Below are 15,221 nucleotides of genomic sequence, written 5' to 3'. Positions count from 1 at the left end.
GCTCACCGAGTCCGGATGAAAATCGACCGACAATCATCATTGGTGATGAGATTCCCTTTAAGTACGTCGTTGTGCACAATTCACTGCCACAGGCCAGGGTGGAACTGGTGGAGTTTCTGATTGCCAAGCCTTTTGTTACTGTCACGGATCCCGATAAGAATACGGTTCCGGCTCAAGTTAGTCCCGTGTGGTCATGGCATCGTGGAGGATTCACAGCGTATGCTCCGCAAGCGTCCACGACAAAGTACCGATTGACCTTCAAGGCTACCGTTCCGCCAATGGGACTCAAAGTCTACACAATTCACTCCGTCAATTCAGCTGCAGAAAGCCGGTAAGTTTTTTTTTCACATTTTTTCATTTTGTTTTATTTTTCCATCGTTATAAAAAAGTTATTGAAAACCTGGATAAGTAACAAATAACCTTGAAATAACCCTTAAAAATATTTTTCAAGGTCATTTATTTATAGGCTTATTTAAAAACTAAAACAAACTTTATGTAAGATTTTTAAATGAATGTGGAAGGTAATATGTTAATTTCAGTTTCCATTTTGAAAAAAAAAAATGATATTAGAAACTAAACAATTTTGATAAAAATAATTTACTTTACAATGAGTTGAAAAAAAACCTAGGGGAAAGCGCGCTACCTTCGGATAACTGAAGCTTCGGACAATTCAATTTTTTTCTATCTCAATGGATTTCACCAAATCCGAGGGCTTTAGAAAGAGTTGCTGTTTTCCTTGAGCTGATTCTACCTCCCTCCCTGCCCCGCAGAGATCCGCTATCTTCTCAATTTGTTAAATTTAATACTGAAAAAATATGGAAATCTCAGCTTCTAGACCTAATATAGCTTCCAGGCTGGATTTTTAGTTTAGTCCAGTTCCAGAAACTCCGAAATTCGAAGCAATAAGCAGTTTTACGCAGTTTTCAAAATCTAATGGATCATTTGTCCTTAACTACCAAGCCTTATGCCCTAGACATACTTACGACTTAAATCGAGAGAAAGCTTAACGTAGTTATAATCAAAATAATGATCAGATTACATTTCCATCAGTTTTCCACTAAATAAGCCGTTTCTTGGCTTAATCCGAGAAATGGATTAGTCAGAAACTGATAGAAATGTAATCTGATCATTATTTTGATTATGATTACGTTAAACCGTATCTCTGCTTAAGTCGTAAGCGTCTCGGTATTATTAGTCTCTTTTTTAGCAAAAAAGACTTGTCTGATGAACAAAAAGGGAAAAATTAAACAATTTGAATAAACTTTCTGTCTGATAAGCCCGTATTACGGTTGAATCAGACAAACTGTAATTACGGTTGAATCAGAGACCAAATTTTGCTTTTTGCTGTCCGGTTATATCATGCCAATCCGTTCTTCGCAAGGTTAAAGAGAGACACGTCAAGAGGTCTGAAGAATATTCCTGATAGAACACTCCGTCTTCAACAAAATGTAAAAGATTTTCGCAGGAGAACGGTAAAGTAGCAATCGTGTCGTTATATTCCTCGCCGTTGGCAACCCTTCTTATTTCAATCTCAAGGTTAGCTCCCTGATCCACTTCAGAGTGAGCGGTATGACACCCTAGCGCTATGTCATGGGTCGGCTCGGAATGTGGTAGTTGAGTCGGCGATACCCAAAAAGAAGGCAACCGCTTGTTGAAAGTAAGCGTCAGTACTTCAAGATGGCTACAAAATCGACATTGATATTTTTTAGTTCTCACTTTGGTCATTAAAAGAAGTCAATCTGATTTGCATTCAGTGATCATTGAGGCCATATTGTGCGTTCAAAATGAACAGCGAAACGTTGTTATTAGTCAACTTTGGTTGACGCAGGATTTCCGAGATTATACTGCAGTAGGACTGTTGAGCTTAGAGAAGTTGGAAGGAGAAAGGCCGTCCTGATGAAGATTCCTCTACTCTAAGCTTTATAAGTTAAGCCAACGGCACCAATCACTGTTCAGTTAGGGTGGCGACTCTTGAAGGGTGCTGTAACAGCTAACTTCAGAGGGTACTATATCGTCGATAGATAGAATGGTTAGCGTTCAATGGATTCCAATGGATCCCGATGGCGTATACGAATCGGCTAACTTAGTCGGCCTTCATCCGTGAAGCTGTTAGGAAGCTCAATCAGTGACTCCTCGGGAATGGGCAATGGAGGCTGTCGATAGAAGACGCTCCAGCATGTTCCGGTACGAGGTCTGTAGCATTCGTGCTACTATACGGAGTTTTGTTAGAACGTCCACTCCCTCTTACCGATATGCTTCCATTCTCACGCACGACTTTAGAGCTTCTTTATTGATTGAAGATTTTTCGCTGTCTCGGCGAATACTCTAACCAATGACTCCTTCATATTACATATACAGGAGTCGTTGCTCTAACTCCTTCCTGAGCTATGTCGGCATATACTCGAACCAACTTTGCCACTGATCTTTGTCAACTGTGATAATGTATTTCAACTCCCATCAACTCGATCTTTTCTTGAATGAATTGTTGTCTTTGGTTAAACAATCTTGGTTGACGCGCGATTTCTGAGATCATATGGAATTTTGTTGGAACGTCCACTCCCTCTTACCAAAACGTACTCATGCTTTTAAAGCTTCTCTAAAACAATTTTTCGATACTTCTTGTTATTGACTTTGCCACCGCCTGAAGAAATGGTAGCGATAGTCCAAGTTGTTTAGGAATAAAAATTAGTGTTTAGTGTTACTCCGTGTTTGGTGGTGGCCCAGTTTCCCCTATCGGTAATGAATCAACAAAGTACCCGTTATTAATTTAGCTTTCTTTATTTGTTAGCTGAGATTCTTTACAATCTCAGCTTTTGTGGTCACAGGTGAAATCCGACCTCTTCAGATCCCCGTCCCCCGTCCCGTCCCGTCCCGTCCCCCGTCCCGTCCCGTCCCGTCCCCCGTCCCGTCCCGTCCCCCGTCCCGTCCCGTCCCCCGTCCCGTCCCGTCCCCCGTCCCGTCCCGTCCCCCGTCCCGTCCCGTCCCCCGTCCCGTCCCCCGTCCCGTCCCGTCCCGTCCCGTCCCGTCCCGTCCCGTCCCCCGTCCCGTCCCGTCCCGTCCCGTCCCCCGTCCCGTCCCGTCCCGTCCCCCGTCCCGTCCCGTCCCCCGTCCCGTCCCCCGTCCCGTCCCGTCCCCCGTCCCGTCCCCCGTCCCGTCCCGTCCCCCGTCCCGTCCCGTCCCGTCCCGTCCCGTCCCGTCCCGTCCCGTCCCCCGTCCCGTCCCGTCCCGTCCCCCGTCCCGTCCCCCGTCCCGTCCCCCGTCCCGTCCCCCGTCCCGTCCCCCGTCCCGTCCCCCGTCCCGTCCCCCGTCCCGTCCCCCGTCCCGTCCCCCGTCCCGTCCCCCGTCCCGTCCCCCGTCCCGTCCCCCGTCCCGTCCCCCGTCCCGTCCCCCGTCCCGTCCCCCGTCCCGTCCCCCGTCCCGTCCCCCGTCATGTCCCCCGTCCCGTCCCGTCCCGTCCCGTCCCGTCCCGTCCCGTCCCGTCCCGTCCCGTCCCGTCCCGTCCCGTCCCGTCCCGTCCCGTCCCGTCCCGTCCCCCGTCCCGTCCCGTCCCCCGTCCCGTCCCCCGTCCCCCGTCCCGTCCCCCGTCCCCCGTCCCGTCCCGTCCCCCGTCCCGTCCCGTCCCGTCCCCCGTCCCGTCCCGTCCCGTCCCGTCCCGTCCCCCGTCCCGTCCCGTCCCGTCCCCCGTCCCGTCCCGTCCCGTCCCCCGTCCCGTCCCCCGTCCCGTCCCCCGTCCCGTCCCCCGTCACGTCCCCCGTCACGTCCCCCGTCACGTCCCCCGTCATGTCCCCCGTCCCGTCCCGTCCGTTACATTTCGACTTCTGGAGAGAGAACGGAAAGAGATATCGACAAGCGGTTTCCGGCAAAGGTTAAAAGTCATTGGGCCGCTAGAAGTTGATGATGTCAAATCCAACCCCCCACCCCCCCCCCCCTTCCGCCATTTTGGAACACCCCCAAATTTTAGCCTATATTGTATCTGTGAGCGCGATCTTTCTAATAATGGGTCCCATCCGTCTCTACCCCAACCCACTGTACTCCGACCCTTACTATACCTATATGGACCGGACTCTATTACATGTATATTAACCGATTTCAATGAACTTTTTTTTCTTTTGTTGGTCTTCCCCACTCAAACTATTTAAAATAGAAAATGACCAGTGATAAGCTCAGATAAGCTTATGGTAGCTGAGATTCTTTACAAGCGACCTCGAAATGCGTGCAATTCGGGGTGCGTGCAACTCGGAATGCGTGATAATTCGATTGTGAGTTGAATTTTGGGGGTTAAAAATCGCGTCGAGCCAATTTTATCCATTTCGATTGCCGAGAACAGTTTACTCGACGCGATTTTTTACCCCCAAAATTCAACTCACAATCGAATTTTCACGCATTCCGAGATGCACGCATCCTGAGTTGTATGCATTTCGAGGTCACCTGTAAAGAATCTCAGCTACCATAAGCTTATCTGGGCTTATCACTGTTTTTTTTTTAAATTGTAGGATATGTTTTGGAGGGGCGTGATTTAATCAGCTTGGGCGGGGTTTATTATGTAAGGGGCGTGACATACTCCGTTACATGATAGAGAAAGGTGTGAAATTGTAGCATTCTATATTCTGTGACTGGAGTAACTTACGCTTTTAGAGGCGTTGTCTATGCTGTACAAAATGTGGTTTAAACTATGGGGGCGTGGTCTCTTTTTGTTACCGAATCAGTTTATTCAATGCGATTCTTTACACTTAAAGCGCAATTCCTAATAGAATTTGCACGAACAAACATCGAATTAAAGAATTTCAGCTACCTTAATGCCATAGACACACTTATGACTTGAGCCCAGAAACAGCTTAAAGTAATTATAGTCAAAATAATGATTTCACTAAATTTCCTTCAGTTTCTTACTATGCCATCTCTCGGCTTAAGCCGAGATACGGATTAGTCAGAAACTGATGGAAATGTAATCTGATCATTATTTTGATTATAATTACGTTAAACAGTCTTTCGGCTTAAGTCGTAAGTGTGTTTAGGGCATAAACTAAGCTGGGCTTATCCCCGGTTTTAATTATTTTTTCAAATATTTTTATTTCAGTGGTGTAACGTATGCAAAGATCACAATAATGACTCACTCACCATTTTCCCTGAGCTTGGGTGAGTATCCCAATCAGGTTGAATTTACAACGCCCAAAGAGGTGTCTCTGCACATGGCAAATGGTGCTGGTGTTGCATTTAGCAATCAGGGCCTTCTCAAGTCAATGACCATTGATTCCAATTCCCCAAGTGTGCCAATTCATTTGGAATTTCTGAAGTACGGTGCCAAGATGGGGCCAGATCGTAGTGGTGCTTACTTATTTATGCCAGATGGACCGGCTGTACCTCTATTGCTGGGCAATCTGACGACACTGGTGAGTCGTGGGGAATTGGAATCGAGTGTGTCTACGGGATTGCCTTTTGTCATCCATGAGAATATTATGCGAGAAGATGGGCTAGAGATTAGAAATTTGGTGGATATTGGAGATATGGACAATACGGAGATTGTTATGAGATTTAACACGAAAATCACCAATGGAGAATTTTTCTACACGGATCTCAATGGATTCCAGGTGATCAAACGTCAGAGATTTAGTAAGATTCCTCTTCAGGCAAATTACTATCCAGTGCCGAGTTCGATGTTCATTGAGGATGAGACATTTAGGCTGACACTTCTGACGGCTCAGTCATTGGGCGGATCATCGCTGAAGTCGGGTCAGATGGAGATAATGCAGGATCGGAGATTAAAGCAGGATGATAATCGGGGTTTGGGTCAGGGTGTTCTGGACAATCGACCGATAATGCATATCTTTAAGTTGGTGCTGGAACTGAGGGAGCCATGTGTTAATCTCGATCAGCAGCATCCTTCGGGATTCCTAACCACAAATACTCACTGGCAATTGATGGCACTCACGTATCCCATGGACAAATTGGTTTTCCATGAGAATGAATGGGTGGGAATGGTACCGACTTTTGGGGAGAATCATGAGGCCACGGAGAAGGGTATTGAAGTGGCAATTTTGAGGGATTTACCGCATTTGCCGATGCCCAAGTCGATACCCGGACGAAATTCCCTGGGGATTGTACTGAGGCGAATTCGGGTGGAAAAGTGCAGTACTGATCCGAATTTAGAGGGTACAGTGAATATTCGGCGACTTCTGAGTCTCGATGATGGCAAAGATATCTACTCGGCACCCTTCAGTCTGCTCAAAAGGGAAGCTGTTGTGCCGTCGGATGAAGTTGTCTTGTGTCCGATGGAGGTGAAAGCTTTTATCATTGGCAGATAAAATCGCCGGAAAACCAGCGGAAAAATGTGAATAATTGATAAGATTAGCACTCTTTTGTGTTTGTGATTTTACAAGTAATATTTGTAAGGTTTATGTTTAAATGTACAATTCCACCAACTTATTTTTATCAGTTTTCTTTCAATTTTATTTTATTTTATATTTATTTTTTTTTTAGAAAAAAAAGACACCTAATTTATTTCAGATGCAGAGTGCTTTCCATCAGTCAAAGTAACAATTCTATTTTGGTACTAGCAAAAGAAAATTTAGAAAAATATCAGGTATTTATGAAAATTTTACACTTTCTATATTTTTATTTTTCTAATTTATTTAAAACCTCAAATGGAAAATTTAGAAATAGAATGAATACAATTCTAAATTTAAAGATAATTCGTCACAGTTATTTTAAAGTATTTTATAAATTTATTTATTTTTTAATTTCTTTTTAAGGATTTAAGAAAAAAAGAATGTGCATCGTTGCTCAAATAATCTTGGAAGAATTGTTTTAGAAATATTCGCAAACTTTCTAAAATTGTTTTATAATCAGATAATAAAATTAATTTTAATCGTATTAGAATACAGTCATGAACGAAAAAGTATATCAGTTTGTTTTTTTTTAATACAGAATATCGCCATGAAATAGGCGAAATAGTCCATTTAGGTAAAATCGAATGCACAGGATAAATTCGCCGTTGCATTTCAATTTATTAATAAGTGTTTAACTAAGTATAGGGGAGACTGAGGTAGAATTAGCCACGTATAGTATATTAGTAGGGGAAAGTACTCTAGGTTGGACCAGAAAAACGAAGTTCAAACATTAACATTTTCTTCTGGGAAAATTGACATTGTATGTTAATTTTCGATGCACCGACAAAGTCTCTAGTTCTTTAAGATTCCACGCCTACATCATTTAGGATTCAAAAGTTCTTAGTTTCTTCTTACAAGAATGTTAAAGATATTGTGTCGATTTGGTCCAACCCATGGTGCAGTTTTTACCTTCGAATGTGGCGGTACATGCCTGTGAATCTTGAATTTTCTCGGAAAATATTGCTGACGATACATTAAACGACCTATTATGAACTAGCTGGAGGTCTAATTCATTCACTGAAACTATCACTGCAGTGAAAAGCGCGAGTAAATAGAATCTTTTTAATTTTTTTGTCAATTACTGCTTTTCTCTTTCCAAAAATTGATAGAAACGCCATTTATCGATATGTCAACCCTAAAATACGACTTTAAAAAGAGAAGGGTGATGCTTCGAGAGTTATTTTGAAGTTAATAAATTGAGGTTATGTAGATTCCGGAAATAAAAGAAAAATGTTGAAAATTGCGTCTCATTATGTGATATTTTACCAATGAAGTGTACTGTCTATTTGTTACTTGTGACAATTGAATATAAATGTAAAGTTTTAGAGCAAAATTTAGAATAAAAAGGCATACTTGTGCCTTCCCAAAAATCCTCTTGCACTTGTTGTCCTAGCGATTTCTGCCCACTAATTATCCGGAAGCATCCGGGTTTAGCTTCATTGAGGCCATTTACATCGCCGCATTAGATTGGGATTTGTTTAATTTTTCTCGATATAAACGGCAAATCCAATACGACCCCTCGTATTGAATTGGATTGGATTCAAATTGTCCCAATTGTCCCAAAAATTTTCGGAGCGCGCGAAGTGGAATTCGGAGTTGCATTTGACGTTAAAACTAACCTCACTTTGTGTTGTTTTGTCGCACAAAATAAAACTTTCAGGACTTTATTTGTGTATTATGCGAGGATATGGGCGACGACAAGTTTAAAATAGAATCTGTACTGCATTCTTCTATATTTCGATAGATACTTTTAAAGACACTTGATGTTTCGTCGTGAGAAGAAAAACTTATTTACTGAAAGTAACTCGGGACATTTGTAATGCAGCTTAAAATTCTTCTTCTGATGGTTCATTTCTGAGCCCAAACCATACAGTATCGGTATCGGGATATGCCCAGCCCTCTAATCACGCCCCCTCGAAACCTCCTGTTTCGATAGCCCAAGAGTATGAAACACTCGAAGAAAAACAACTTCTGTTTTCAATTTCTTTTAAACTGCCTTTTCATCAAAAGATATTTTATAATATTTATCACCACTAATCTTTGAATAGAAATATTTAATATCAACCAAAAATCCAACTTAAAAATCGAAAATATCATTTTTAATCTCACAAAAATGGCATCCCGCTAAAAATCCAATTCAATCTCAACAGTACGATGTAAACAGACAAGATTGGATTCGGATTTTGGGACAATCCAATCTCAATCTAATGCGACGATGTAAATGGCCTCATTGTGTCTTTCAGTCTTCATCTTTGATGGCTTCGGTGAGTCCACGAACAGCAAATTTGGATCCGTAGTATGGCACAAGATTTTGCAGTCCAACAATTCCCGCCATGGATGAAAGTAAAACGATGTGACCATGACGTTTGGCGATCATGTCAGGGAGGAAGGCCTGCATCATCCAAAAGTGCGCCAAAATATTAATATCGAAGATTTTGCGGATTTCCGCATCGGTATGCTGCAGGAAAGGATGGCAGGGCATGATGCCGGCATTATTGACCAAGGTCGTCACAGTTCCGACTTCCGCTTTAACCTTCTTGGCCACCTCAATGATCTCACGCTTCGAGACGTCACACACAAATGCATGGGCTTTTCCTTTACGGGAGCAAATTTCTTTCACAGTTTCCTTATTTCCCTCCTCATTGATGTCCCAGCAGACAACTGTGGCTCCCAGTGCTGAATATTGAAGTGCCATTTCCCTGCCAATCCCATGATCAGTTCCTGTTATCAGGACAGTCTCCCCCACCACAGATTTTTCTTCCGGTGGCTTGAAGAGTAGGTAGATGCCCTCAAATACAAAATAGGTCCACTGCACAAAGATCATGATGAGGTCAAATATGAGCACAATTGCGGAATAGACTCGAGCACCGGCATTGTTGGGTTGTACTCCCACATGATTTTGCTCAGAATTTCTCTTTCATTTTTTCTCAGTCACTTTCATTATAATTTCAAAACAAAATATCTGAGAATACTTCAAAATTCTTTTACCACACATGAAGCAAAGTAAACAAAACTGTGAGGTTATGTCGAGCAATCATATGACATCAAATGGCGGTAGAGTTGCCACATGAACATTCGAAGGCATGTAACTCTAAAATTCCAACCCTGCGTATGGGTGGCTTTCTAATTTTTCCACCATCCACACACATAGTTTCCTTCTTGAGGAAAACTATCTTAACAAATATCAACCCTAATTAACCCTTTATATACTACAATAGTAACTTTCTTCCAAAATAAATTTTAAATAAAAAAAAAACAGATATTAAGTTGACCAGTAAAATTAAGTGTTGAGCCCATTTTTAATATTTCTTCAAAAAAACATAAAAACGAATCATTAGGCCCACAATTTTTGGAGGGGACTCGTGATTTATAATGATCTAACGAATATTTAATATAAATGTGCAAGTGTTTAAGAAAAGTCGAAGAAATTCACAGTATTCGAAGGCATGAACTTTCGAAGGGAGAGTACTTTCCCCTAGTATCTTACAGTTTGTTGTCGAAGGAATATTGATGAAATCACTCTTTATTCTAAATATATACTTCCCTTCCTATTCATTGAAATATTTATCAACCTCATACAAACATTTTTTTTGTACAAATTATACGCAATCAAAAATATCATTTGGTGGCTAATTCTACCTCGGTCTCCCCTAAAAATTGTTTTTGGGACAGAAAGCAACATTTGCGTCCACCGCCGCCGCAGCGTTGCTGATCTACCTTCAGAGCCAAACGGTAGAAAACGTAGAAAAGCTCTTTAGCCAGTTGTACTTTGAATGCGTCTGCACCATGAAAATAAGACAAACTTTCCGAGCTTAACAGAATAGAAAAACCATTTATAATTTAATTTTAAATTATAATACAAAATCATACTAGTTTTTAATTAAATTCTTGCCCCTCTGAAACTGAAATGAATTTTGAACTGGAAAGATTTTTGACCCTTTAAGCATGAAACGGTCAAAAATCGAGGGTCAGAAAAAATCACTTTTTCTGACTTCTTTTAGAGAACAACTTAACTTAAGAAAGCCGTAAGATTTTTTTTGGGACACCGGTGTCACAATTGTCCCTAAAGGGTTAAAGAGTGCCTATCTTAGGGATGACTCATATTGAGAAAAATCCGAAAAAGCTCGAAAATTACTTCGTAAAACCCGTTAAATCCAAAAATTATTTCGTGACACCCGAAAATCGCGAAAATTAGGGGAGACTGGGGCAAACTTGTCAAAACGCATATTTAATTCTCTCACGAGCTCTGAGAAAACTTAAACATTTTATAATGAGCATATTCTTATAGGAAATTTACTGCTCTACATCATTGCAGAAGACTATTTTCCTCTATCTCGAAAGAAATGTGATTTTCGAATCATTTTTTAAAGTCGATTTTGTGGAGTTCTCAAAATTGCCGGGGCAAATTTTGTCAGTCTTCGGATAATTTGTGACGTTTTACTCTCGCAAACGTTAAAAATATCAAATAGACATATTTTTATAGGAAATTTATTCTTCTACAACTTTGTCGAAGATAATTTTTCTCTATCTTAACGAGAAATGTGCTTAAATTGAGCTAATCACTATTGATATTTTCTGTAAGCCAAATATTCCAAAAATAGGGCTCAAAATTTTATTATTTTTTATTTCACATAATCCTTCCTCGAATCCCTTGAAACTTTGTAAATTTAAGAAGGTTCATGAAGGCTATCTATAAAGAGTGGTATTTTTGCAAAGTGTGCGCTGCATACAACCAACTGAGATAATGATAACAACAATAATAATAATGGATAACAAAATGATACTTAAGCATAAAGGTATCTGGGCGATTGGTTCAAGAGAAGAGGGTTCATTTTCTTCAAGAAAATTCAGAAGAGAATATTTTTAAAAAACCATAAAAGTATTAATTAATTATTTGACCAAATCGAGCGAAAATTAGGGCCTTTGCCCTTAAATAATTCAGAATAGCGATATAACCGGTGAAAAGTGTCTAAGGACGAAATGTTCAGCTGTACTAAGTAGTACTAACAACAAAATATATCCGAAAATCATTGAAAAAACTTGGGCCAATTTCGAGAAAAGTCAGAAAAAACTCATTTTTGTGAGGGAAGAAAAAGAAAGAGATTAGCTTCGAGATTATGTATTTTTTTTTAGGAAGGTCATCGAAATCCGTAAGTCGATATCTCTTACCGTTTAAATTTTATATTGGTCAGAAGACTGAAAAAATGCGAAAACGGAAAACAGTATTTTTAAAATAGAGCTATTGTCGTTACTTTACCGATCCATTATTGATTGTGACCGATGCAATCTGCTGGCTAAGAATTTCAAGACCTTTCAAAAAATCCAAATTTGTCCAAATCCGTTGAAAATTAGACTCTCCAGGTTGGTTAAACTTTGAACTTGAATAATCCAGAATGGTGATTTCTCTGGCGATCGGTGTGGACATCGACATGTTCAGCCGGACTACCTCAAAAACGGGTCCCGGTCAAAATCCTGAAGGGCTATGACCCCGAATTCTTAAGTGTCATAGCTACTCCTACCATTGCACCCGGGCTTGCAGGAAGCAAAGGGCAATTTCCTATGTCTTGGGAAATTATTCTACACATTATCCTCCATAATTTCATCCCTATTAGGATTTTAAACATTCCGGATTTTGGCTTTTGGGGTTTTGTGCCTCCGCTTACAAACCTATCCGAAAATGAAGGAAACGCCTAGACCAATTTTGAGCTAGGACAAATTAAGCTAATTCAAAACCTGCTCCAAATGGAAATTTTTCGCTACTCCAACTAGAAACATCATTCCATGATAAATACAGTATTAAATTCTTATTTATTATATTTTCTATACCTCGGTTTCATTATTTAATTAATTTTGCTCCAAATAAAACGAAAATCCATTTATATTCTCAAATTTTAATTTATAAATTTCTCAGGAAAATTAAAAGTGTACTTTTTAATATTTTACCATCGAATTTTTCATCGATCAGCCATGTTTTCTAATGAAAAACATAAAAGAGAGATTGTTCTTTAATCGTTTCCTTTTTACATTTATGTAATATTTATAGCTAAATTATGTTAAATTTATTGTTAATCTTCATTGTTAACGGTACGTGAAGTTTTTAAATGAAATAATTACCTATTTCGTGAACAAAAAGGGTTTTTCTGAAGTGTCTGCAAATGCTTCAATAGGAAGCACCGGAAATATGATTTTTTTTTTGGAGAGATTTTCTTATTGTTTTAGATGAAAAAGGAGAAAAGACCAGGAATAAGAACAAATCTTACACTCAAGAGCAACTCAACAAGGTTTTGTAAGCCTTTCGTCGCGGTTTCACTTCTGTTTGTCTCCAATTAGAAACTTTCCCTTGTCTCCATTTGGATTAATATGTTTCCAATAGAAGCATTTTACACTCGTGTATTTTTCTCGTATTTAAGAAGTTTTCAAATTATATCTAAAGAATTTTCACTAAACAGTAAAATTCTAGAAGAGTCAAGGAGCAAATTTATGTAAATTATTTCAGAAAAAAATGAACTTAATGTGTTGAATCTTCTGTCAAAGTTAAAGCGTCTGGAAATGGTTCTGAATTATGACATTTACCTTAACCCTTTAAGGACGATTGGAACACCACCGATGTCCCATAAAGAAAATAATTTTTCCTGACCACCTAAAGTTATTTTTTTCTTATATTTGCACGTAATTGCGAAGTAGAAGGTTGAAGGAATCTAGGATATTTTTTGCAAGTCTACAGCTATTCCCTATATAGTAAATTTTTAAGCTCAAAAATTACGAATTTTTAAATTCTCATATAGAAAATTTATTTTAATTATTTTTTATACTTCCATTATTTTTTGAGTAAAACCGTTTTGGAATAAGAAACTACAATACTCAAACATAATATTTTTCATTAGAGTGAAAATATTATCTGTCATTGGTATCGTCAGAAAAATTATTTAAATTTTTGAGCTTTTTTTGTCCCTATCGTTCATAGAGACAAAAAATACACCAAATCAGACTGTTGACTTTTCGAAAGTTAGATGTAAGACGTTTCAGAAGTTTTGTTTATTGGTTTCATTCGGTTTCATTTTTATTGCTGATTTTCGGTCAGCGAAAACTGTCTCGTCCTTAAAGGGTTAAGTCAAAAAACCATATTTTTGTTGGGGATGATTTGGGTAACGTTGTTCGCTAAAGAAAGTTGACTTGTTGGGGGGGGGGGTCACCGAAAACCGAAAGTCAATACCTCTTATCGTTTGAAACCCAGGATAGTGAGAAGTTGAAAAAGTGGATTGAAAAAACTAGTCTCTCGAGGAATTTAAGCAGTTAAAATAAAATATTCCTGAATTAATTAAAATTATAATCAAAGTGTAATATAGTGGCGTTTCCTAAGAATATGTAAGTGGTGTATTGCGCTAAAAGAACATGTTTTTCCTCAAAATATACATTTTTTCTCAAGTCTTTAAATTTTTTATCACGTTTTTTTTTTAAACTGTAATAGACTAAAAAGGTTTTCATTTGAATGTGAAGTATTATGTGAATGTTTTTAAGATTTCGTCATTATTGATCTTTTTAAGAAAATCCGTAAAAAGGGCACTTGTACTGCAAACGTGGTCTGAAAAAAAATTTAAATTATGTAATCTTCAGTAGAAGACGGCGGCATACTTTTGAATTGGGGCAGTTTTGAAAGTAGTTTTTTTTCTCCTATTTTTAAATAGTAAATATCAAATAGAATTTAGCTTTATCATAATTTAATTTAGCTTCACAATTAGTTAGTGGAGCTAAATTACATCATATGGTTAGTTTTATTTAAAAATTGGAGAAAAATTACAAATTTTAAAACTGCCCCATTTAAAAGGTGCCCCACTTACCCCTACAAACTTTTTGAGATAAAGCCAGATTCTAAAAATGCACAAAAATGAATAATTCTGTAGGGGGAAGTGGGGCACCTTTGAAAGTGGGGTATCTTTGAAATTGGGATTTTTCTCCTATATTTAAGTGGAAATGAGCCATTTCAAAATGTAATTTAGCTTTTCAATTTGTTTGTTCAGCTAAATTATATCACGATAAGCCTCGATTTTATTTAAAAATAGGTGAAAAATCCCAATTTCAAAGGTACCCCACTTTCAAAGGTGCCCCACTTCCCCTAATAATCGAAGAATCGAAAAATCCTGAAAATGCCACTTAAATCGCTGAAGTGCGATTTGATTTTTTACCTTTTGAGATCAAATAGTTTTCAGTCATTTATTTTTCAAAAATAATTTATTAACAATTTGTAGATGTTTTTTTGTACATTTTTTTTTATTTAGTTGAAAGATTAAAATTTTCAACTGTGGAAGAGTTTTTAGAGCGTTGTAGTAGAAGAAAACGTTGCAGCAGATGGCCCAAGATACCTCTGTTTCATTCTATCTGTAGCTTCGATATCGCACAGAGAATTGATAAATTCAGTTAATTCACCAATTAATAATTGCTTAGATTCATCAAATTGCTGAAATTGCCAGGAACTCAAAAACCTATCGTTACTGTTTTTATCCAGAATATTAAGAAATTCCTGTTTAGATGTTCTCTTGATGATTTCTATTGAGCTGTTTTTACTCAATAAATCAGACCATTCTTCATTTGATAAAATACTTTTGTTCAAGTTGGGATTTGGGATTGATTTTCTGACGTTCCTGAGATGCTTTAGGACTTCCAAATGGAGCTTTGTAAAATCTGTGGGATCCATATCGAAGATGTCCATTTCATTTGGATAAACCAGGAATTTCCTAAGCGAAGAATCAACGTCTCTCAAAAAATTGAAGATTATGCTTTTGGTAAAACATTCCCGGATTTGGGCATCAGTATCCTCTTCAATGGGGATCCAGGCAT

The 15,221-nt window shown here is 38.9% G+C and overlaps 2 protein-coding genes across 2 annotated transcripts; one reads left to right on the top strand and one right to left on the bottom strand.

Moving 5' to 3' along the window:
• Positions 1-6: 6 nt before the first annotated feature.
• Positions 7-6,423, top strand: LOC129809221 (alpha-mannosidase 2-like). The gene is made up of 2 exons (XM_055859036.1): positions 7-331; positions 5,078-6,423. Exons 1-2 carry the CDS (start codon positions 279-281, stop codon positions 6,300-6,302), a joined length of 1,278 nt encoding a protein of 425 aa, XP_055715011.1. The 5' UTR covers positions 7-278; the 3' UTR covers positions 6,303-6,423.
• A 656-nt stretch (positions 6,424-7,079) lies between these two features.
• On the bottom strand, positions 7,080-9,767 carry LOC129809222 (short-chain dehydrogenase/reductase family 16C member 6-like). The gene has a single exon (XM_055859037.1). It carries the CDS (start codon positions 9,208-9,210, stop codon positions 8,626-8,628), a length of 585 nt encoding a protein of 194 aa, XP_055715012.1. The 5' UTR covers positions 9,211-9,767; the 3' UTR covers positions 7,080-8,625.
• Between the last annotated feature and the right edge of the window lie 5,454 nt (positions 9,768-15,221).

The sequence above is a fragment of the Phlebotomus papatasi genome, unplaced genomic scaffold (assembly GCF_024763615.1).
Source record: "Phlebotomus papatasi isolate M1 unplaced genomic scaffold, Ppap_2.1 HiC_scaffold_497, whole genome shotgun sequence".
Classification (NCBI taxonomy): domain Eukaryota; kingdom Metazoa; phylum Arthropoda; class Insecta; order Diptera; family Psychodidae; genus Phlebotomus; species Phlebotomus papatasi.
The sequence above is the reverse complement of the archived record's forward strand: the minus strand, read 5'-3'. Positions and strand labels throughout refer to the sequence as shown.

What these genes read in the sequence shown, in the direction of transcription:
- LOC129809222 (XM_055859037.1), bottom strand. Translation starts at nt 9,210, where the DNA reads ATGATCTTTGTGCAGTGGACCTATTTTGTATTTGAGGGCATCTACCTA.
- LOC129809221 (XM_055859036.1), top strand. Translation starts at nt 279, where the DNA reads ATGGGACTCAAAGTCTACACAATTCACTCCGTCAATTCAGCTGCAGAA. An exon ending in AATTCAGCTGCAGAAAGCCG is followed by an intron (nt 332 to 5,077) that starts GTAAGTTTTTTT and finishes TTTTTATTTCAG; the next exon opens with TGGTGTAACGTATGCAAAGA.